Source organism: Montipora capricornis, chromosome 3 (genome assembly GCF_036669925.1).
Source record: "Montipora capricornis isolate CH-2021 chromosome 3, ASM3666992v2, whole genome shotgun sequence".
NCBI classification, from domain to species: domain Eukaryota; kingdom Metazoa; phylum Cnidaria; class Anthozoa; order Scleractinia; family Acroporidae; genus Montipora; species Montipora capricornis.
The window spans coordinates 21,291,826-21,314,325 of NC_090885.1; the positions used below are offsets into that span (position 1 = coordinate 21,291,826).

General features: G+C 38.4%; 2 protein-coding genes across 7 annotated transcripts in view; one reads left to right on the forward strand and one right to left on the reverse strand.

Annotated features, from left to right (window-relative positions):
• Positions 1 to 4,465: 4,465 nt before the first annotated feature.
• Positions 4,466 to 12,606, forward strand: LOC138040905 (cyclin-dependent kinase inhibitor 1-like). Of its 5 annotated transcripts, none has more exons than XM_068886623.1 (5): positions 4,466 to 4,484; positions 8,697 to 8,750; positions 9,732 to 10,280; positions 10,722 to 10,850; positions 11,622 to 12,606. In XM_068886623.1, exons 1-4 carry the CDS (start codon positions 4,481 to 4,483, stop codon positions 10,829 to 10,831), a joined length of 717 nt encoding a protein of 238 aa, XP_068742724.1. In that variant the 5' UTR covers positions 4,466 to 4,480; the 3' UTR covers positions 10,832 to 10,850; positions 11,622 to 12,606. The 5 variants fall into 5 exon arrangements, with proteins under 5 accessions (XP_068742724.1, XP_068742726.1, XP_068742725.1 ...); XM_068886621.1 differs by lacking the exon at positions 4,466 to 4,484 and adding an exon at positions 6,904 to 6,988; XM_068886625.1 differs by lacking the exon at positions 8,697 to 8,750.
• A 2,429-nt stretch (positions 12,607 to 15,035) lies between these two features.
• LOC138040899 (cryptochrome-1-like) overlaps positions 15,036 to 22,500 on the reverse strand; it is a 13,021-nt gene continuing 5,556 nt past the window's right edge. The window contains exons 4-8 of one of the 2 annotated variants that reach the window (XR_011130708.1): positions 21,488 to 21,655; positions 19,162 to 19,302; positions 17,564 to 18,818; positions 16,243 to 16,445; positions 15,036 to 15,399 (exon numbers count right to left, since the gene is read on the reverse strand). Coding sequence is in view for 1 of the 2 variants with exons in the window: in XM_068886613.1 (XP_068742714.1) it covers positions 15,302 to 15,399; positions 16,243 to 16,445; positions 18,667 to 18,818; positions 19,162 to 19,302; positions 21,488 to 21,655 (762 nt within the window). In the remaining variant the exon portion in view is untranslated. The remainder of the gene's footprint in view (positions 15,400 to 16,242; positions 16,446 to 17,563; positions 18,819 to 19,161; positions 19,303 to 21,487; positions 21,656 to 22,500) is intronic. The other variant, XM_068886613.1, reaches the window with a different exon arrangement.

Below are 22,500 nucleotides of genomic sequence, written 5' to 3' on the forward strand. Positions count from 1 at the left end.
TACGTTTTTGCAAACGTTGGCCGTGTAGCACTAATATTTGAACACACTTAACTGATCATAAAAACGTAATTCTTCCTTGTACTCGTACATGTTCATCGCCGTGACTTTATTATCTTCAGTTCCCATGACCTGCTCTCGTCTGACCTTGTAGCTCAGTCGGTAGAGCAGCGGTGATCTAACCGGAAGGTCGTGGATTTACTTCCCACCCTGGTCTGAGTTTTTCTCTGTCCATGAGTGGGCCCATTTCCATTAGTAGGGCTAACGCTCACATGTTTCATATGAGGTACAAAACTAGCACTCTAATCAATTAATTCTGTTGAAATATAAGTGCTACACGGCCAACGTTTGCAAAAACGTAATCCTTCCTTGTTCAAATATTTGTGACTATTTCACCACTTTCATGATTGCTAACGCAAATTAAAATTCAAGTGTAAGCGGCAATGTATTGCTTCCCCGTAATCTATTCATTACCAAGAATTGCTACAAATATAGGTCATGATTCAGCTTCTGAAATCAATCAATAACGAAAATCATGCTGAATTAATGTTAACATATTTTAAAGCAGGAACTACTTTAACATCTTCAGGTCCCACAGTCTGCTCCCGTCTGACCTTGTAGCTCAGTAGGTAGAGCAGCGGTGATCTAACCCGAAGGTCGTGGGTTCAATGACTTCAATTCCCACTCTGGTCACAGTTTTTCTCTGTCCTTGTGTGGGCCCATTTCCATTAATAGGGCTAACGCTCACATGGTTCATATTCGATTCATATGGGGTAGATACTTAGCACATTTACATTGCACTCTGATCAGTTAAGTCTGATAAAATGAGACTGTCCGGTTGATTTACAGCAGAATTAAAGGACTCGGGTACAGTATTCATTTAGCTGCAGGCCATAATTGGACTCTGCGCCGTTAATGCGACCAATTTTCCATGGCCAGGAGCCATGAGTTAGGCGCGAGCAACTCTCATATATGCCTGTCTTCACGTTTTCATAGACCGATTTACTTTTATATTGAATTTCCCGCGAATGACACTCCCGCAGGAACCCGATGACCAATCACAGGAAACTAACTTGACGCGTCACCGAACCAGTCAAAAATAGATTGGTCTGTAAAATTCACTAGCGACGGAGTCGGAGTCGGAGTCGTAATCAGAAGCGCAGAGCGATACGATCTAGTGAAAATCAAACTGTCAGAGTCGGAAGCAGAACACCGATTCCGCTTATAACTCCGTCGCTTACGATCCAGTGAAAACTGCATCATTGGTCGGAGTCGGAAGCAGAAGCGATAGAATAAACCAATCACAATCATCGATTCCAAGAATTGTGATTGGTTGGTTCTTCCGCTTCTGCTTCCGACTCCGACAATCTAGCTTTCACTGGATCATAAGCGACGGAGTCATAAGCGGAGTCGGAAGAAAATGGGAACGTTCTGATTCTTCCGACTCCGATTCCGACGAGCTTATGACTCCGCTTACGACTCCGATCTTTAATTTTCACTAGGTCATAAGCGTTGTTATGACTCCGAATCCGACTCCGTCGCTAGTGAAAACCAGCCTTTAGTATGGGAGTTGCTCGGTCCTACTCATGGGCTCCGCCTGCCATGGCTTTTAAAAGGTTGGCGGCATTTGCGGGGTTCCACCGGCCCCAGCGTTTTGGCTACTAACCAAAAAATGAGAAGCAAGCTCTCTTTCAAATTAATTCTTGACTGACAACAATTAGTCAACTTTTCAATTGTTTTTGACTTGATGGCTGCGCAGGGTTGAGAACAAATAAGTATAAATAGCCAGACAACAGGGGAGACCCTAAAACATGGAATGGCGGAATGACGGAAAATCACCCCAAATCCTAAAAGACGGAATATAAAATCTCGAGCAAAAATTTTTAAAAATGATTGTTTATTTAAAAAAAAACAACATCAACAACGTCTTCCTAAGGTTCCACGTATATGTACGGGGCCAGGGTCGTGGTGCCTTTTTTTTCCTCATTTTTTTTTGTTTCAATTTTCGTCGTTATGCTCCTGTACTGTTGTTTTCGAATGACTGGCATTTGTCCTTCATTTATGGTGGAAATTAGTCCAAAACGTTAACTATTTTTCTCTTTTCTCTTACGGAAGCAATGAAAGTTCATTAAGGGACATTTTTTTTTTCTCGAAATCGAATTTGTTTACTTTTGTGTTTAAAAATCGAAGTTGGTTTTTGCGAGCATCTGACTGAAAGTCGGAGTTTGCTTTTCGAAAATGCTGAAATTGGAGTTTATGAAATATACGCCAACTGCCAGAAACACTGAAGACTCGCTGAGCTCCACACTTCAAAATAGAGTTGTTATGTTTACTTCTTGAGACAAAAAAAACAGAACCGCATTTCCACGATGATCGTCACGCAGTCACACAACGTTCTCATTTGCTTGTTTGTTCGTGTTGATATCACATTGTTGTCTGTCTTTACTACAAACAGTTTGTAGTAAAGCCAGAGTAGCACGGGAACTTGCTAGTCAACTTTATTCGGACGTCAAGGGATCGCATCCAATATCACGATAAAAAACACAACAACATTGAAAACAATTTTGCGAAAACAAGCAAATGAGAACGTTATGTGACGACTATCGTGGAACTGTGGCTAAGTTGAGTCTATGTGTTCTGTTTTGTTTTAATTGTATTGCGGAGAAGGTTTTTAAGAAGTAAACTTTAAAATTTGGTTTTAAAATGTGGTGCTCAGCGAGTCTTCAGTGTCTCTAGGAGTTAGCGTATATTCCCTATTCAGTCTGAAATTCTCTTAATTTCGAAAAACAAACAACAAAGATGTCCCTTTCGTAGCTTTCGCAAGTTCCATATTTTTTTTTTTACTAATTTCCACCATAAACGAAGGAAAGATGCCAAACATTTGAATATAACATTACAGGAGAATAACGACAAAAATCGAAACAAAAAATTCTCCCCTCTTCAGAGCGGACCCTCGGAGTGCTAGCTGAGCGGAAGATCTCCTGAGCGACCACTAACCAGAGTATTGACACAACCCAAAGGAAATACATGTTTTTTTTTTTCTTTTAATCGTTGTTTCAGTGGTGAGTTGGATCTGCCCGACCTTGTCACTAATATTAATCTGCGTACGATATTAACTTTATCACTTAAGCATCAAGATACCATGGTGCATGATTCTTTTTTTATCGGCTCTTCGCGAACAATGGACGTACAAACAATTGGGGACCCATCGAGGAACAATTGGGGAAAACGAATGCCAAAAAAGGATGGTAATCGCGATAACAGGAAATTATTCTTAGCTAAAAAAAATGCGTGCTGAAAGTTGGATGTCAGGAACGTACAGAGCTTCTTCCGCAACACTATGCGATTCAGAGTATACCAAGATAATTAATGGGTCACTGGTTAAAGGCAAATTTTTCAATTTATGAGCTGTAAACCGTGTAAAGAGAGGCGGTGCATGTTGATGTCAATGCCTGCGGGTCAGGGAAAAATAAATCCCTTTCAGCAGAAGTTGTATTCTTCATGTCGTATTTTAAATATGTTTATAAATTGCGGTTGATGATTTGTTATCGGAAGGAACAGTTAGCGCGCGAATCACGTGAGACCATCTCATTCCGTGTATTGATATCAAATCTGTTAAACATAACCCCACTTTTTAGGACCAAACGCCCCACTGACCCTCAGTCGGAAAACTTCAATTCTTTGCCTACAGAAACTTCGTTTGGAATCAAGTGCCAATCGACGTTTCTGCAGCCACTGTCTCTGCCAGATACATGGACCCTCATGGGATGTTGCCCAAAGCGACTTCCGCGCGTGTTCTAAGTGGGGTAACAACTTTGATATTGATCTTACCCCTAATCATGTCAATCCAATCATCGCTATTGTATGAGAACATTAAACTCTTATCATTTACAAGGCCCTGCGTTATTTTAATAGAGATTATAAATAACCCCTGCATCTTGAGCTTGGGTTCAAAGTATTCAAGCAAACAGAAGGACAGTGGAAGGAGGAAAAAAAAGCCGAACCTCACCGAATCCTGCTGCAGGCAGCTGACAGGGTAAGAACACGTTTCAGCTTACTGACTTTTACAACATTGAGATTAACTTTTAAAAGAGAGATCACACCGACTTGAAATGAAAAACTGAAAGTTGCCGTTGAAGCAATGATCGAAGTCCATCAATCCACTCTAATCAAACACCGGAAAAAATAATTAACACTCTCGAAGCAATCAAAAAGCCCTTTTGGGGACCAAGAAGTGATAGGGTTTATCGATTTCGTATAATTAAAAACAGTCTGCCGAGGTTGCAAAGATAATTCGGTAAATTAACTCTTACAGAGGAACAATCTTGATAAAGATCCTAATCTGACAAGTGCTCTACTCGGTGATATACAAGCAGAAGATCCCCTGCTTTGTAACTAATGGCTATGCCGGCGGATACACTGACCAGAGTCCACTGAAAATATCTTTTCCAACCAAAAGGAAGAAAAATGTGGCGCTTATTAAATGTGTAAGATAAAAGTAAATTCATGATGGGCATAAAAACATATGGTTTGCTTTCTGCCTGAGGCGTTACTGATCTTCTGAAGATAAAATGGAATCGAAACTGGTACAAAACGGGTTCAGTTTTCTAAAGCTCGAGGGAAACACGTACAAAAAAAAAATGCCAGTTCAGTTCAGCATGCGCAGTTGAGCAGTTGCAAAATAGAGTTCTTTGAAAAAATACCGTGGTCAATTATATATATAAACGGGATTCGAACACATAAATAACGACGCGATTGCATCGCACACTGCTCTCGAGTCCACTAAATTTAGTTATCACGCTATATTGCATGGAGCTGGTTGAAGGATAGTGCGTGTTATATTCATTTCAACAGAGATGAAAGCAAGTCAGAGAATGTTTAAAACATCATATTTGAACTGCAGATATATGAAGCGATTTGAAGTTCCATTGAAAGACGGGTTTTTTAATGAACACCTGGAGTGTAATTCATCGCAGCTCGATAAAAGAGCCTCTACAAGTTTTTTGTCCTCTGCAACCTCAAGATATTTCCTTTAGATAGTTGCGATACAATAAAATCTTCCTGTGCTCATGCGAACTCCGTGTATATAATTACAGAAAATTTTTAATGAAGAGAAGCAATTTCTTTTCGGACAGGCAGCTGAGATAATTAACGAAGAACATCTTAGCACTTATTGCCCATTTTTGAGTAAATACAAATGAGCCTAATATTCTTACGTCATAGGAAAACCACAAAGACCTTAGCAATGTTGAAACTGCAGTCTACATTTCCTCTTTATGTCAGAAACGCGTGCTGAAAGAATTATAGAGCGGAAATTAGCTCCGCCTAGAACACTGGCGATTAGAAAAAGCCGGCCAAATTAGGTCCGGAACCAAACTGACAGTACTGCCTCCAGTTATTAGAAATCTGGATGAATCTCCATTTAGGGCATAACTCAATTAGCTTTGCTGGGTTTTGATGGTGGTCGCATTTATTGGGCAAGGTTAATGGTAAGCAGATATTAGGGAAAACAGGAGCCCATGGGCTCGAGAGGAATGATAATGACAAAGAACAAAGAGGAAGCCGCTGAAGACGAAAATTATGAAAGAAGGGGGGAACGGATGGTGTGTAAAAAAGAAAAACAGGTGCCTTATTTTACATCGTCTGACTTTAACACGCAGATGGCCAGTTCCACAAAATGGAACAAGAGGCTTGCTCAGCTTCAATGTGCATAATATAGTTATGCGCGATGCAAACTACTTAGTGCCAATTTAAAACCGTGAGGTGAAGAAGCTCGCCGCCATAATGCACTATAAATGAAAACATTGCCTTTTGCTCGGACTGATAAGATCGGTTCGATTCGGCGAACTGGCAAATCGAAACCCTTGAACTTTGTCGATTTAATTGAATTAAATTTATAAAAAAAAGAAGGAATTTGAAAAGAAACAAATGCATTCGAGGCAAGAAATGCCTGATTGCTTAGGTAACCGAGACAAAGGCACACGTGTTTTTCATTCGCTTTTCTTGTCTCTCCTTACAACGCTTTGTCTGAAGACCTGTTTAAGATTCGCGTTTTCATTTACATGTGAGTAAAAAGAAGACACATTTTTTTTCAACATTATCTGTTGCTGCGTGCTGTAGCAAACAAAATTGAATGTTATCATGCGCTTCTTTTTGAAAAGCACCAGAAGGGAAAATGATGAAGACAGAGCAAAAAGCAGAGGCCAGGACACTTCAACGGCCCTCTACCAGTCCAAGGAGTTAATACTTCGAAATTCTTCCGTAAAAATTATTGATCGCTGAGCAACAACGGCTAACAGGCCTGTCAAAGAAAGAACCGATTCAAAAATGGACCAAAAGTCATTATATGAGAGGGAAAAGAGATCGTGTAAAATTAAAATAAAACAACATGAGCGTAATCAGAGCATGGTTCCCTCTTAAATTACATAATAATTTGCTTGAAAGTTCATTTTCGCCATTTGTTTTTTGTTTTTCTTTGTTTTCTTTTCATCGCCGCGCGTTCTCAATGAATAATTACTCATGGAATGGAGGCCTTCGCCATTCGGCTTATGCCAATCACCGCGGCAAGGTAAGGTGTGGCACATGAAGGATGTTTAATTAATCTGGTCGTGAGACCGAGTTGCGTGTTAATTGACAGCTGTCAGTTTTGGTATCAAGTACAAAAGAAAATTCCGTATTCCTATTTGTCAGCGACATGGAGGACATCTGGCTTGCAGAAAGCACACATAAATTTGAAGAAACGCGCTGAGGTAAGATGAAAGAATACTCAATACATAGCGAGCAAACACTGACTTATACACCGTGCATCCATATCCAAAGAATACAAAGTGTCTATGATTAAATTTTGATCTTTCATGTTGTCGTGGTTCCACACATTTGGTTGAAGGTACTTTCTGCAAGGGAAAATAAAAGACAAGCCGTATGCAAGAGGGACTCAAGGAGACAATAGCACCAAGATCTCTGAAACTCCTTAACTGGGGAAGGTGTTTTTGTGAGTTTTAGTGACGGAAATTAATACTTGCCAAAAGTTCGTTAGCTGTAACATTTTCTTGCATTCAACAAGCACCCCTGAATTCATTGATAATTGCTTCGCGTGCGTTTGTGTAAAGTTTTTTAACTACAATAGTCACGCTCATTTATTATGGGGTACGCATGAAATAAACGAAGGCTGAGCTCAATATAACTGGTGGCAGCCTTCTGGTAGTCTAGAGCAAATCCCATTGCTTATAACTCATGATAAGGCACTCAAACTGCGTCTTGGAGGTTTTCCGAAACGAAGCATCGTCGAGGAAATTAAAACCTTTCTGAAGGATAAAGATATTTTGTCAGAAAATTAAGAAGTTCTGATTTCATACTACACCAGTTTCTCGTATTTCACAAGTGATTTTTTGTTTCAATATTTACCGCGATTTAATACGATCAGCGATTTCCGTCTAAACGCAAGTGTAAATGAATTGAAGAAGTGACTATTTCCGAGCCTGGTCGAGGAGAATGGGTGAGACATAGAAGGTGTCTCAAGTGTAAAAGTGACGGCCAATCATCTCGACAATTGCAGATACTACTCGAGGATTTTCATCTTAATGGTGATGAAAACTCTGCCGAGCTTCCGCAGCCTTGCTACAATCATGTTATCTCAGGCATAAAATTGCTCATCTTCATCAATGAACCCTTAGAAGTCACTTAGAAACCGGCGTAGACATTGTACCTTAGCGCGCGTCAATTCCCTAGAGGACAGAGAGTGTGGCAAAGTCAAATTAAAAAGACAAAAAAAAAAATGACAATAAAAGCAAGATGACACACGCTAACACCAACCCGGTTTGGCCAACACATCACGCATGCGCACAACCATTTCAACCAGTCAATTAGCAGCCACGGACAGCTGTTTCGGCCTTTTGGGCCTCATCAGCATGGCGTAGCTAAAAAATGAAAGCTCATTGTAGACTGATTTTCTTAATAAATCCCGCACGTGTCTTGTATTGTTGTAGCTGTATGGTTAATCTCCTCTGAAAGAGAAAAAACCGTTTGCGCAACTTGCGCGCGGAAATTAAGTCTATCGACACCGTCAGTTGTTTTGCAAAATGATTTGACTGTTAAATTCTATATTTTTAGTGACTGTGAAATCGGCAACAGGAAATACTTTGTCCGGGCTACTGACGCGAGTTGAGCAACGTACCTGGACCAACGAGCTTGCGATTAGGTCGAGTTGTTTGTTGTCATAAGTCTAAATGACCGGACACTAAGGCAAACAATGTTTCATGATTGAATATCAAAGCATAAGTTCTCTCATACGAGATGTTACCACGATGGACACCTGGAGATGCGGTAATGGGGTGGGTTGAGCTTTGGTGCAAGGAGGGGGGTCATGCATGGCGCCTCAGGGGATGGCTGAAACCATCCTTTAGGATTTTTAAAAAAACGCGGTCGACCTCATAAATGAGAAATCCACTATTCAGAGCTTTATCAGCGAACAAATAACTCCGCATTGGCATTAATATGTCAGAAGAAGTTTAAATTTGGCATTGGGACCTTTAAATTTTTCGAATTACGCGTGTGCCTCTTGATTGTGTAATCCTGGTCGATAACAAGGTAAATTTTGTCAAATTAATAACTGATCTGCGATAATTGAAAATGCACATAACTGATTTATCTACCGCCTGTTTATTTTTTTGTCTGATACGTTTTTTTTGTTCCATCTCTAGGTAGTGGTCGTTTCACAACGGAATTTCTTTTAGAGAGATTAAATGAACTACATGGTCTGTGTGAGACTGGTTATTAATATTGGGTGTCTGATGAAGAAATGTCAGCATTGAAAACGTAATCAACATGTTACTGAGTGAGCTGAACAAACCCCACAAAGTCTTTATCGACAGTTCTGGGCAATGAAAGAAGTCTAAAGTTACAAGTGTTCTTTGTGCGACTTGAGCGATTGTTGTTTTAAGGAATTCGCCACGTGCGCTTTGCGTTCGAGAACAAAGAAAGTTAATCGGGAAAAGTTTCAATGAAATGAAAGCAATCACTAACCCCAAACAAACAAGTGATCCCTTAAGTCTTCATTGGTTAACCTTAATTGGATATTAAATTGTGGGTATAAACACAAACTTATTGCATTCCACGATGTTAGGAAGATATGATATCTTTCACTCTACCAAAAAGAGTTGTTTTAAGGTCTTTGGCGATAGTGGTAATTTCAAAGCAGAACTGGCAGTGAAAAGACTATTCACATGTTAATGTACACGTGTCGAGTGTATGACATCTGGCTCTTTTAACTGTAAATTTATATCTTTTCAATTCTATTGTTTCTGAAAAAAAAAAGAGATTCAGAAAACTTTTATCGCGAAAGTTTAAAAGACAAGCGTCGGAATACGATAAAAGCCTTGAACCAGTGCCATCATTTATAGAACTAAGACGTCAGAACATAGCAACACTTATACAAAGCTCGTAAAATCAATATACATGTACTAAGCTATTTTATGAAAGCATGATATCACTGCACTGACAAAATTGGATCTTTAGCTAGTTATTTTTCGATTTATTTCACATAAGAAGAACGCCACCGGCATTTAAACGGAAGCTGTGTGAAGATCATTGAAATATTTATCAATTGTTACCTTTCCTTTTCGTGTAACAAAAGGATTCTCGCGCCAAAACGAAGTAACTTGGTGTTGTTGCCATAGATACGAAATTTCGACCAATAAGATGACTGTGATGACTTTACTCATTGCTATTTATTGCAGTTACGCAAAGCTTACGTGTTGAAGGATTGATTACTCGATCGATAGTCGTAAAGGAAGAGATGGCTTCATCGCAGCGAAATGTTTTGCCGTCCTGTCCTCGGCGAGAGAGACCAAACATTGTGCCAAGTCGGTCAGTTTGCAGACAGCTGTTTGGGCCGAACGACCACGAGCAAGTGAGAGCAGATTTACTTCGAGATAAAAGAAAACTGCTTGAGGAAGCCACTCGAACCTGGAACTTCGATTTTGAAAATGGAATTCCATTGGTTGGCAGATATGTTTGGGAAAGAATGTTCTCAGACTTGACGAGAGAAATAGAAGCCTCGAGATTTTCGTCCCCTGTTAGCGAAATTGAAGCTTCAAATGAACGCTCAGAGACTGCTGCAGTCGCCGAACGCGCTGATGTTACTCCCAGTACGACTACAAGTTTGGGCACGACGGATCGTACGATATCGGATGACATCGACAGCGACAAACTCGAAAGTGGAAAATGCTATTCAGGGAAGTCCGCGAGGCAACTGAGAAAGCGAAAGGCAACAGGAAAAATTACAGGTGAGCGCGCCGGCGTTGTTTTATTTTTGTAAATTAACCTTTGCGGGACATTTGATGTTACAAACTACGACCGCGTCTCTTCATGCTCTTGTTGTCTTTTGCTTTTACTGATGACTTGTGACCTTGATGTATGCAGTTGCGTGATTATTCTCTTTTCAGTGGTGCGGAAAATTTACTTTGCAATATATTCGAGCAATATCTACGGCGCATCCGTTTTCGCGACATAAGTGATTCTTATCTCCGTGGGCGAGGTTTATTACTAGAAAAGGAACCATGGATTTGCAATTGGGGATGACAGATCTCTGTCCAGACGCATCTTAAGACAATCTGCGAAAAATAATTTTCAAAAGTTTTGGCAGCCACATGAGAGTTTGCGCAGCTCTTTGTAACTGATTAGAGATGGTCCCTCGCCACTAATCCTCGTTAATCGCTTCGTTTCAGATTTTCTACGGCCGAGAAAACAAAGAAAGGCTGTCAAAAGATCACGGCTCTCTAGGAAAAAGTCAACATCGAATCAAACAAGCATGGACGTGTTCGTTCGCAAACATTGACAAGTCATCTGCTATAAAGGTGAGTAATCGTAATGACTGTCATTTGTCGTTCACATGTAAGTTGGTGGTAAAATCTGCTCTCAACAACCGGCCGATAAAGCGTGGAATAATTTTGCGTGAGAGAAAAACAAAAACATGAAAGCCTCGACCGCCTTATCGGATGTCTCACAAGAATTATATGTGCTCTGTTAATCGATAATTTTGTCCTAAGGCAGGCCTATCGAGGCTCTCAAGGGGGGTGAATTCTTTTCTTTTCTTTGACCTTCGTCAAATAAAGACAATAGATTTGCTCGTTATACGTGCCGGTTTACCCAAACTTCAATAAACGCTCGCGCGATTGAGTCCTGGTTAGCTTTGGCACGTTTTTAAAATTCTCGAATCGCCATAGTTTAAATATTGCTTATTTCAAATTCAAAATTCAACTGCCGAACGAATCAGGATCTCATTCACACATATTCGCAATGGGTTAAGTTTGTTCATTTACGGTTCGATCTGAAGCACCTTTACCTTAGATGGTATGATTTGATAAAGTTCTAGTTGGTTAGAAAAATTGTGACACTAGGGTACGGTTTACAAGGGAAACCACGAGAAACAGCAGTTAGTGCGTGTGACCGACATTTCCAGACATTTCTCAAGGTAAATTTCCCAGTGGTAAATTTCCATGGATATCTCAGAACGATCAGACATGCTGGGTTTGGGCATGTTTTCTACATTTCTTCCCATTTAAATGTCCCAAGGTATTGGACAGAATGAAATGATAACTAAAACTTGATTTTTTTCTTTTTTGTAGATGCAGACAAAGCCGGGAGGTCTATGATTATAAATTTTAAAATAATTAATATTATTAAATTTTCTGTGCCAGTTAAGTAAATTCTTGATAACTTTGTCTGGTGGATTTGTCAGTTAAGCAGTATTTTCAGTGCGTGGAAAGATTCGCACTTTATAAACCAAAACCTAGGCATATCCTTTGCTTTGAACCAAGCCACTGGAAAAGCTTACCTTGATTTTAACATCAACTGTGCCTAGCAGATAAAATGAAATATTTGATAGGACTAGGATCACTAAATTTTAGTCCAGAACTCCATGTAGATAAATGTTGAGAGATGCTGTATAAATATAAAAAGGCTAGTTTTGAATTGTGTTGAAACAATAAGGGAATCGAGTAGAGGTTGAGAGAAGTAGGTTCTGCTCTTAGGTTGTTCTTAACTTAAAAACTCAGTTATTCTCCTGAACCTTGACTCTGTTCTGTTTCAGTTTCAACTTAAGCCCATTAGGAAGCATTTCTTGTATATTTTGTTATGGTTATAGGGTTGAAGAGAAAAAGAATAAGGCTTAATACAGTTGCTATGTGATTTTTACAGCCTTTGTCTCTAAATTGGGGTTAGTTGTGTTTATGTAACCCTGACAGTCTAAGACGTATACTCCTTTGAAAAGCAATACTGTATGACAGTATTTATACTTAATTGTGATGTTGTCTTTCAGTTGTAAAATTATCATAAGTCTTGAGAATGAAAGGGTCACCCTAATAGGGATGCATTGCTGTTTTCATTGAAAAATTAAGTAAAGAGAAAAGCAGCCTATCAAACTATTTTCCAAAGGAAAACTGTTAATAATTTACAGTAATATTACTGGGAGACTTGAGACAGTGATTCATTCACCTTTCACTTTGTTTAGTTATGTTTGACTCACGATTTTCAAGATACTCTTAGTGTTGTAAAACATCAAAGAAAGTCTTGATTAATCAAATAAAAAATGCCATATTGTTTTTAATTAAACTCTTGTGCTGAAACTTTCAAGAACCTTTCACTTCCCAACAAAATAAAAATTCTATGGGTATGAACTTGTGTTGAGGAAGGCACCTTGCTTGGTGCAGGGGTGGTGCTCCGGTTTTCCGCTCTCCTCAAAAACCTTTATTTGACTTGATTCGCGTTAATTGTTGATTTCAGCTTACAGTGTCCGCAATTTGTGCTCCAGCGCTAGAATGACGAGACACTTGAATAAAGCTCCTTTCCTTTACTAACCACTCAGCTCCTGAGTGACAGGCACTCTTTAGCATTTGCCCATGGGCAAGGACGTTTTTGTGTGTAACCACTTTCCCTAGACTAAAACTTCCCTAGGCCTATTCCAGTGGATTCATAAAAAAGAACAAAAGAACTTCCCATGACAGTTCCCTGAACTGAAAAAGTATGGGGTGGCTTGGCCAATCATAAAGCAGAACTAATTTGCAAGGTCAGTGAACTCATATGTAATTATATTTTACCCTGAGGGAAGTCTTTTACAGTGTAACCACTTGCCCAAGTGTTACATGCATGGGATCTGAGCTGAACCAAACCCAAGCCATTTACTCCCCCAAAGGCCCCAAAACCGTAGGTGTGTGTAACCACAGCTGTTATCACTGGTGAAATTCATCTGAGGAGCCCTCATTTTTGGGAAGTGTTGGCACCAATCCTAATTCCCTATTAATTTTGGGGTGTGCTCTTATTTGGGAATAAGAATACGCAGAGTGATGATTTGAAACGGTATGTCTGGCGTTTTGAAGCGACAAGGATGATAAAGATATGCTTGAAAAAGCATTCTAGCAGGTGTATGACAATTTTAACTGAAACTCCGTAAAAATAAAGGCTCTCCAACTTCTATTCCATGTATTCCTATTCTGGAATACACTCAATCAAATGCACCCTTATTTTCATGATTAACTCAAGATTCTACTCAAGCTGTCTAATGCAGGTTAAGCTGTAAGGGTTAATGGGTTTGAAGGCAAGAACTTGTTTGCCAGTCTCTTGTTGAGCGGTTACCGAGGTTGCAGAAATATAGACATTAGTGAAAGAGTCAACTTTTTTGTCTGAATGCATCCTTTTAATAACAATAAGTAAGTACCAAGGTTATGCTAATCTATTTGATAATACACAAAAATTTGGTTTTATCGATGGAGTTGATGATGTAAATTGACCACCGCACAGGGATTCTAAAGCTGACGTTCGTCGGGGCGAACCCGTTTGATAAACCCAAATTTTTGTGAACTACTTCCCCACCGACACAGCACCACAGTTTCTTTAGAAACTACCCCTTTATTTCATAATACATTTATTTGAAACAGTACCCTTTTTAAGAAATTAAATTTAACAAAAAAAAAAAAAAAAAAAACAGAATGGCCCTTTGTAGACAACCATAATCCACCCAGACAATTTCCCTGTCAAGTTTTATTCATTTTGGGGAAAGATGAAAAGAATTTGGGCATACATTTATGTTGTGGCTGATGATGGAGTTCTGCATTAGGAAGCCAGCCAAACAAGTTATAAGTGTGTCTTGCAGCTGGCAGTTCATCTAAAGGGATGTTTCTTAAGCCCTTTTTTACACTACATAAACAAAACTGACATTGAACAAATGTTTACCCAAGTTTTCCCTGGGTACATTTATTGTATAAACAGCTAATGTTGAGAAAAATTATTATTATTGTTGTATGTGCACCTTGTTACAAGATGGCTGCTACTTAATTACTATTTTTGTTTGCACTCATTCTCACTGCACCAATTTCAATCAACAGTTAGGTTTTCACTGCTGCCAATCAAGGTATTGGGTTGATGGATTACAATCACTGTGGTGATTGGTTGCATGAAATTAAATCCACTCCTTTCGTGTTAATGATGGTCTGCTATGGTGGCAATAGACTGATATTCAGTTGAGCTAGCTGCCCACTTTAGTCACACAAAGCAAGCTAAAGAGACCCTTGGTTTTTGGCTTGCTTGTGCGACTAAAGCAGGCGGTTCAGCCGACTTGGAAGGGGCTGCTACCTGTCCATGGTGGCAAATTTGATAGGTGGTTGTAAAAAATGAAATGCAGTTGAATAGAAGTTCGAAGCTCAGAGTCTGTATGTTAATGCTAGGAAATGAAACCTAAGATTGAATGAAGCAAGGTTGACTGAAAAAACATGAAATAATTATCCCTCTTAAGGTGTACATGGCAATAAACAAGCTTTCCTGGGTTGTTTGAAAGAGGCATTGCACTATCAGATAAGCGCCATCCAAGAAAGATGAGTTACCTGGGCCATCTAATCCTCAAACAACCTGGGCATGATCGATTAACTGAATCAGATTTTGGGATGTTTAAATAATCCTGTCAAAAATGATCTTTCATATAAATATGTGACATAGCATGTGCATGCTTGCATCAACTCACTCTTAAGTGATTTATTTATTATAAACTATTTTCTGTTAATTTCATGTTTTATTAATACAACTTCATATTATTCCTTCAAAAACACTACATCACAAAACAACAACGACAAATACAACATAAAACCAAGAAGACAGCATGACAGTTCACGCACATTGTAGCCTTGTGCACAACAATCAGTGGGAAAGTTTGATAACTGCAACACTCTTAATTTGCACTCATGATATCAGTTATTTTTTTCAGAAATTGAAGCCATGGCTCACGAGTTATTCTTAGAAAATGTTAAAACGAAAAACTTCATAGGTTTTCCTTGTCTTCTAGATTGAGCATCTGTTGTTTTAACTTTGCCTGCTTGTTCTTGCTTCCATCTGGTTTCTCTGAGGTAACCACAACACCTGAAAAGAAGAAGGCATCATTGATTTTTCTGTCCAACACCACACACGGCTGGGTCAAAAGTGTTGTCCCGGTACCCTAGCAAGATTTTTTTGAGCAACAGATGCGGTCGCTTAGCTGCCAAAACAGACACGGGTTAAGTGTCCAATGTATGTTGATAGAAAAACCTTGAATAACAATGACCACAACCAGGTTTTCTGAGCCCGCGAGACTGAGCACCCCCAGCAAACCATTGTTTTAATGAAAACCGCTGGTCAGCAACCTGGTTCTGGTCATTGCTGGTCTTCCATGCATGTTGATAATGAGCAATTTTTCAGCAGGTGACTAGATGCATTTTAGGGACAATTAACAGGAATCCACATTATTTGCTGATCGCAAATTGGAGCGGATTCGTTTCTTTCTATATTTAGTTTCTCTTTATTTATGTGAAGGTGGCCCCTTAGTGGCCTGAGTTTAGTCTAAGCAGTACATCATCCATAATTTTCTCAGTCAGATGTATATAGCGGTATACCACTCTCACCAGCTAGAGAATGGCAAACTGTATTTCACTGGGTATTACAACATATGTTTACAAGTGATTGCAAAATTCATCTAGTGATTGGTAGTTGACTTAATGAATAACTTCGATAATTTGTTTCATTGGCTCTGAAAAGCTCCTAATCTAAGGGAGTAATCAGTTGAGAACACAGTTCATACTGTACTACCATGACCTTGTTACCTTTACGGTAAATGATGGTATCTGATGTCTTTTACAACAACGATTAATATTGCTTTGATTGACCACACTCTTTGGAAAACTGTTTGTTTATTCAGTTGAGAAGCCATGATAACTTAAATGCACTTACTGGACTCTTTGTAGCACAAAAGTGCTTTGAAAACATTTCTCATTTTCTCCAGGTTGGCACTGCTGACTTTATGGTGATCCACCATGGGTCTGGGATAGTCTTTTCCTATGATGCATCTTGCAGCTTTCTGTACATTTTCTGGTGCTGTCCAAGGAGCGTGGATGTATTTTGCTGGGAACCCTTTTAGAACTGGAAGGTATTTTCTGGAAAAGTAAAAAAAAATAGTGTTCTTTAGATCAACAGGATTTGGAAACAAACTACTTTAGGTGAACACACAATGAAAGAAAGGATCCAACAGAAAGTATATTGATGTGGGATGCTACAGGCAAAAGTATTAACATGTAAGTTGAGATTTGAAAATGCATGAAACTAAGCTCAGGTACTTCTGTGTCTCGATTAAAATGATATTACTCGATCGATCTGATATCCGGAAGAATTGAAAATTCAATCACTTTCGGGAAAATTCATGGGAAAGAGAGCCTAAGTCATAGTTTTCTTGAATAACACATAATAAGGAATGTCTTTTTAAGTCTTTCTGATTTTGCATTCCACTTTTTATTTTTTCATTCTTCGCCAAGTTGCAGACCATGCTTTCAAATGAAATAATGAAAATAATAATTTATTATTAACGACACATAAAAATGGCATAGGAATGACACCTTTTAGGTGGCGGTGATTGAAGTCTGTCTGAAAACTCTGAACCACTTCTCTGCAGTTGCTTTCTTTCTTTCTTTTTAAGAAATCTACTATTCAGGACCTTTTCCCCATAACTTCTAAAACAGTACCGTCGTTTTAATCTACGCATGGACACACAACAGGAAAACATGTTCTTTGAAGTTTGAGTTTGGCAGCCGTTAACATAAGCAAACTTTTGTGTGCGATGGTTTGACTGAACGTATTTGAAGCATACTTTATCAGATCAGGGTTAATTTCTCAGAAAAAGTCTTTTGTATCCGGTCTTGCTGCCATTCTAGGAAAACTTGCATAAACATCCCTCAAACTTATTCGAAGGGTTGAAGACAAAACTTGCCATGTTTGCAACCAGTTAGAGCATGTTTTCCTCGTGACGTGTCCACGCTTAGGTGAAAACGACAGTATTAATTAACATTTTGAAACCTTTAAAGCTGTATTATTATGGCTTAAAGCAGTACCGTATTTGAACATGAGAAATTTTTCTAAAATATGAATTTTCAAAGAACCAAAGTTGTTGGACATACATACATAAGTGCAAAGCTGCTGTTTTGAGAATTTAAGTTTCAAGAAAGTCTGATGTACCATGATTGTCCCAAAATGATTGTTAAAAACCAAAGAGGAGACATACCTGTTAAGTCCATTTCAAAAAATGACGATTTGTGAGAAAAGTAAAAGCCAGGCATGCGTAGTTTTCTGAAAACGGGTTAAATTAAAAATGGACTGCCATTTGATCTGAAGCAATCCTGAAAATACTTTAATAATATATTTAGTGATAGTAGCTAAAAGGAACCTTCACTATGACTACAAATTATAGCATTATATTGTTTTAAACCCTATAAATATGTTATTATACCACATAATGATTCTGACAATCATGGTAAAGAAAGTGGAAGAAAAAATAGCTAATGCGAAGAACCCAGGGTCTTATTAAGTTTTTGACTTTAATGAATGACTTTGAATTAAAAAAAAAAACAAAACAAAACAAACTGGGCAAACCAGGACAAGATGGGTGGGGAAGTTAAGGGATTTCCTGGACGAGTGTCATATGATACCAAGGTAGTGACCACAAATTAATAATCATAATAATAATCGGGCTCAGTCACCACTACAGTAGCATTACTCAAACTCCTTAATCACAGCTATTATGATCAGTCAATTCAATTCCATTTGCAATATTTTGCTTTCATGTTTCGATTTCCATTTGGTTTTGGTTTTCCCAGGCTGCCCTCATTGCAACATATAAGAATCAAGAAAATGTTTGAATAATCAAATTGAAACATTTGAAATTGAAAGGCAACAATTGAAATTGAATGGAATTAAAATGTGACTCAGCTAGGATAAGAATCATTACACCCCTGATCATTTTTTATAGGATGGTAACATTGATTACCATGTATCTTGGCAGTTTCGGAGTGACTTTGATTTGTTTCACCCACTCAGCTTGTTTACAAATTGCCCATGCATGTTGAGGATAAAAATGAACATGTATGGAGCTAGAACACTCAATATCGGCTCAACTCAATTTAAGACAATGTTAATTATTGTTATTGATTTAATAAGATGGGGACCACGTGCATGTATGGAAACCAGGTCTTGGCCAATAGCTGGATTTTGGTTTCTCACCATTTGTCGACACGTTTTGGTCACAGATATTAATCAGTGACATCAACCAGTCACACTATTTCATGCAGAAGCAAAGAGTTTTAACTATCCAAAACAATTTTCACTAGCCTGACATAGTCGCCATTTGGGTCCAACTTCCTTCCAAATCCAACAGGACATATGCAGTTGAAGAACTGCTGAAAAAATGCACTGCATGATAACCACATCCAGTTTCCTGCATTCAGACTCCACTCTGCATCAAGGAGCCACCTCTCAAACACCTGTTAATAATAGAATAGGCTCATTATTGACCCACCAATCAATATTTTTTTCTTATGACCTGAAGAGCAAAAGATATGTGATCAATTTGTTAGTAACAAGATTATCCCATGCTTGACATCTTCTAATGCGTGCATATGATTTCATTACTGGATTGTAACTTGATCAAACATGCAGTATTAAAGGTGTGAATTTACACAGCAATCCGCTTTTACTGAATTTTGCTAAAGAATCACAGAATAAATCACTTTGAAACTTATCAGACTTTAGCCAAGCTATACATGGTGGCAGCGGTGGGATTATCTTGTTACAGTCATCTCTGTTATCACCACCGTGCATGTTTACCTTCATTCCTTCTTCCCAACTAATCCATAAATCCCCTCTAGTAAGAAAACATCCTACTGCATGGCGAGCCAAGTGGTGGATCCACCCTTCTTGTTGCAATTGTACCATGATGGCATCAATCCATGGAAAGCCTGTCTTTCCCTGTGAACAATTAATGTATGTGGTGAAATATGGCAAATGTTGGGTGAATGATGCCATAGCGGGCAAAAGAAGATTCTACATGTACTGTCATGACCAGTTTATATGTAATTTGCATAGCTTGCTTTTCTGCACTACATGTACAAAAGAAGAGCCAGCCATGCAAATGTTTGCCTGAAATCCTACTCCTTTGAAAACCCATTTGAACGATATTACCGGTAGTGCACCTTGGTTACCAAGGTGGGTAACCAAGGTTAAACTGGGATCATTAAGGCTTGTCGTTGCTAACATTTGTTCTGTACACTAAATCTGCACATGCCGAACAAATTTAGCAGTATTACTTGCCTTAGTTAACAAATAAATAAAATAAATATTGTGCTAAAGCTTGTCTTTGGCTACAACTAAGCAAATCAAATTTTGACAAACAACAACGATAATAATAATAATAATAATAGTAATAGGAACAGCAAGGATTTTGAGAAAAGTATTAGAGCTGTGGAGTAAAAGGCGAAAGCTCTAACCGACCTTTGGTCATGGGCTATGACTCGCTCCCTTAGGAAGGTAACTGGAAAAAGATCATCCAGTTCACAAAGATGAAAATAATAATAGTAATTAATAATAAAACAGAGGCGGCGTGGTCAAGTGGTTAGGGCATTGGGTTTGCATGCGGATGCTCCGGATTTTAATCCCATTCTGACCTCTGGTTTGGATTTGTTTCCGGTCGTCCCAAATTCAACTCTTCCTGCCAGGGGTTCTTAATAATGTTTCTGTTAAGTTTGTTACTTTCACATGATTAACAGTAGTGGAGTGCCCGTAAACTAGCTTGATAGCTAAGCGCACTTCCACCATAAACAAACAAAGCATTCACATTAATTAGCATTAAATTTTAAAACAGAGAAATCTGCTGATCTGAAAGCAGGTTTAAAGAGACTGTACCCCAGTTATAGTGTTTACCAGGTTAATGTTACAGTAGTTTTCATGATTTTCTGTCAGGGTATCACAAATAACTGATTGCTAAATTGAATACTGTAGGAGTCGCTGATAGAATGAATGTTATAGGAAAGTGCCAAAAGTGGATAACTGCTAAAAGGAAATTGTGAAAGCTTTGCATAGTCTTAATCAACATACACGAGTATCTGCCATTTACGTGCAATCACTAATAAAATAGGAAATTGCCAGGATAAACGTATCCACAAGTACCAGACTTGTAATTTAAGGAGGCTCGAAAGGGTTTTCGGCAGAGCGCGCGCGCGTAAGCAATTCTAAAAGCTGCTCGTGTCAGCTCACGATTCAAAGTGGGTCACCAGAAATAAATAAATACCGCTAGTTTTGCTCACCTTTCTCCTAATTCCTATACATATGGAATATAAATAGACATCTCTTATTCGCGAAAACAATGAAAATTTTACACAAATGGTTTCATGGTCACTTAAATCTGTCTGTGTTGGCCTGTCGACGCTTCACTCGTCTGTGCACTCGAATGAGCGGGTGATCCCTGCGTAAATGCCAATCTTGTAACCCCCTCATTTTTCCTGATTTTGCACCTTTACTTGCTTATATCTCTGCTTCCAGACGGTGAATTTTTTTCATTTTTTGCATGTTAGCTTAGATTAATTTAAAACGTTTGTCTTTCAAATTTAAAAAATTCTGAATGTTGATTTTCAGGCTCAAGGAAATGCCTTATATCGGTGCCATGGTAACATTATTTTGGAGGAAAATGTGATGTGAGAAATCTATGATGGGTACTATCCTGGCCAAGGTACTACCCTGGCCAAATTTTGTCTTGATATGATTACCCTAACTGTATCTAAAAACAGAATATGTTTATTTGTTTGAAAAAAGGAGAAACTATTTCGAGCCTCCTAAAGTTGACTAAAGTTTAGATGATGATGATGATGATGATGATGATAATAATAATTGTTGCAGGGGCCTTTGGAGGTGTTATTAAAAAACTTGGCTTGAAAAACTGGGGGTAAGTGTTAGAATTGAACCGTTACAGAAGACTATGCTATTAGGAATTTAGGGCACTATTCTAAGGAAGGTGCTTGATTTAAATTTGTTATCACTTGCTCCCTTGGGATGTATGTCGGCATGAGAATTAACAGCCTGAGCTCAAAGCTAGATGGATAATAATAATAATAATAATAACAACAACAACAACAACAACAAAAGTAATCATAATACAAACCTGCTCCCATTTCTTTAGCTTTTCTGGGTTCATTGTCCATGGGATTTGTAGACACACTGGGTTCTCATCCATTTTATCGAAATTTGGGTTGTTGGCAGCCACAGTAAAGAAAAACTCTCGCCACAAAAGCTGCCCATATAAGGAAATTGGAGGATCTTTGCCTTTGACCTAAAAAAAAAAAAAAAAATTGAAGTTTTTAGGCTTGTGATTTCCATCTATATTTTGCTTTAAATGGCAAGTTCCTGGCCGCTTTTTAGTGATTCCATACATTCATGAATCAAGTGCACTGTTTGAACCAGATGCATGCTTTATTCCTGCTTAATGAACCTGTCTTGTATGGTAATCGAAGGCCTTAAAAAGAGCTTTTTTGTAGTATTGTTTCCTTATAAAGGGCTTTCAAAAATTGCAGCCACCCAAAACCACTGACTACTTTTTTAATGGTCTATTTATATTTTCTCAATGATTTTCAAAATTGAAATATTACCTAGGATATAAATTAGGGACCGCTTAGTTTCATGACATAGCCTAAAAGAACTTACTGTATATGTTTACCCTCTTTTAAATAACTATGAATATATACATTAGTATATTATGTTGTTTATACTCTGTCAATGGCAATTGTCTTTCTGGTGGGACAAACCCCCTATAAATGTTAGGATTTCAAGCCTGGTTCCATTTTGTGTAGAAGTCCATCTTCCATTTTAATTATACACAAAGCATGAGGCAGGCAACGAATGTGAGTCAGATATGCTAGGGATGTTAAATCAGTTCAATTATTAGGGTTAGCTTGGGGTTGGTTTTTAAGTTATTATTTTAAACTACTCATCTTGTCTCAGTGGCTGAATGAGGCATATGCCTGTGAGGCATGGTAAATCAGCAATAATATTAGGGCTAGGTTAGTCTTTGTGGTTAATTGTATATAACTATTTGTTAAACCTTCCTGCCTCTCATATCGTCCAAACATATCCATTTTAAATTATACAGTGTTAGCATAGTGACTTGACTTATTTTAA

Excerpts from the sequence above, each read along its gene's own strand:
- LOC138040905 (XM_068886621.1), top strand. The coding sequence starts at position 6,919 with ATGCAAGAGGGACTCAAGGAGACAATAGCACCAAGATCTCTGAAACTC. Across the intron at positions 8,751-9,731 it reads GAGATTAAATGAACTACATG|TTACGCAAAGCTTACGTGTT; the intron begins GTCTGTGTGAGA and ends TATTTATTGCAG. Across the intron at positions 10,281-10,721 it reads GGCAACAGGAAAAATTACAG|ATTTTCTACGGCCGAGAAAA; the intron begins GTGAGCGCGCCG and ends GCTTCGTTTCAG.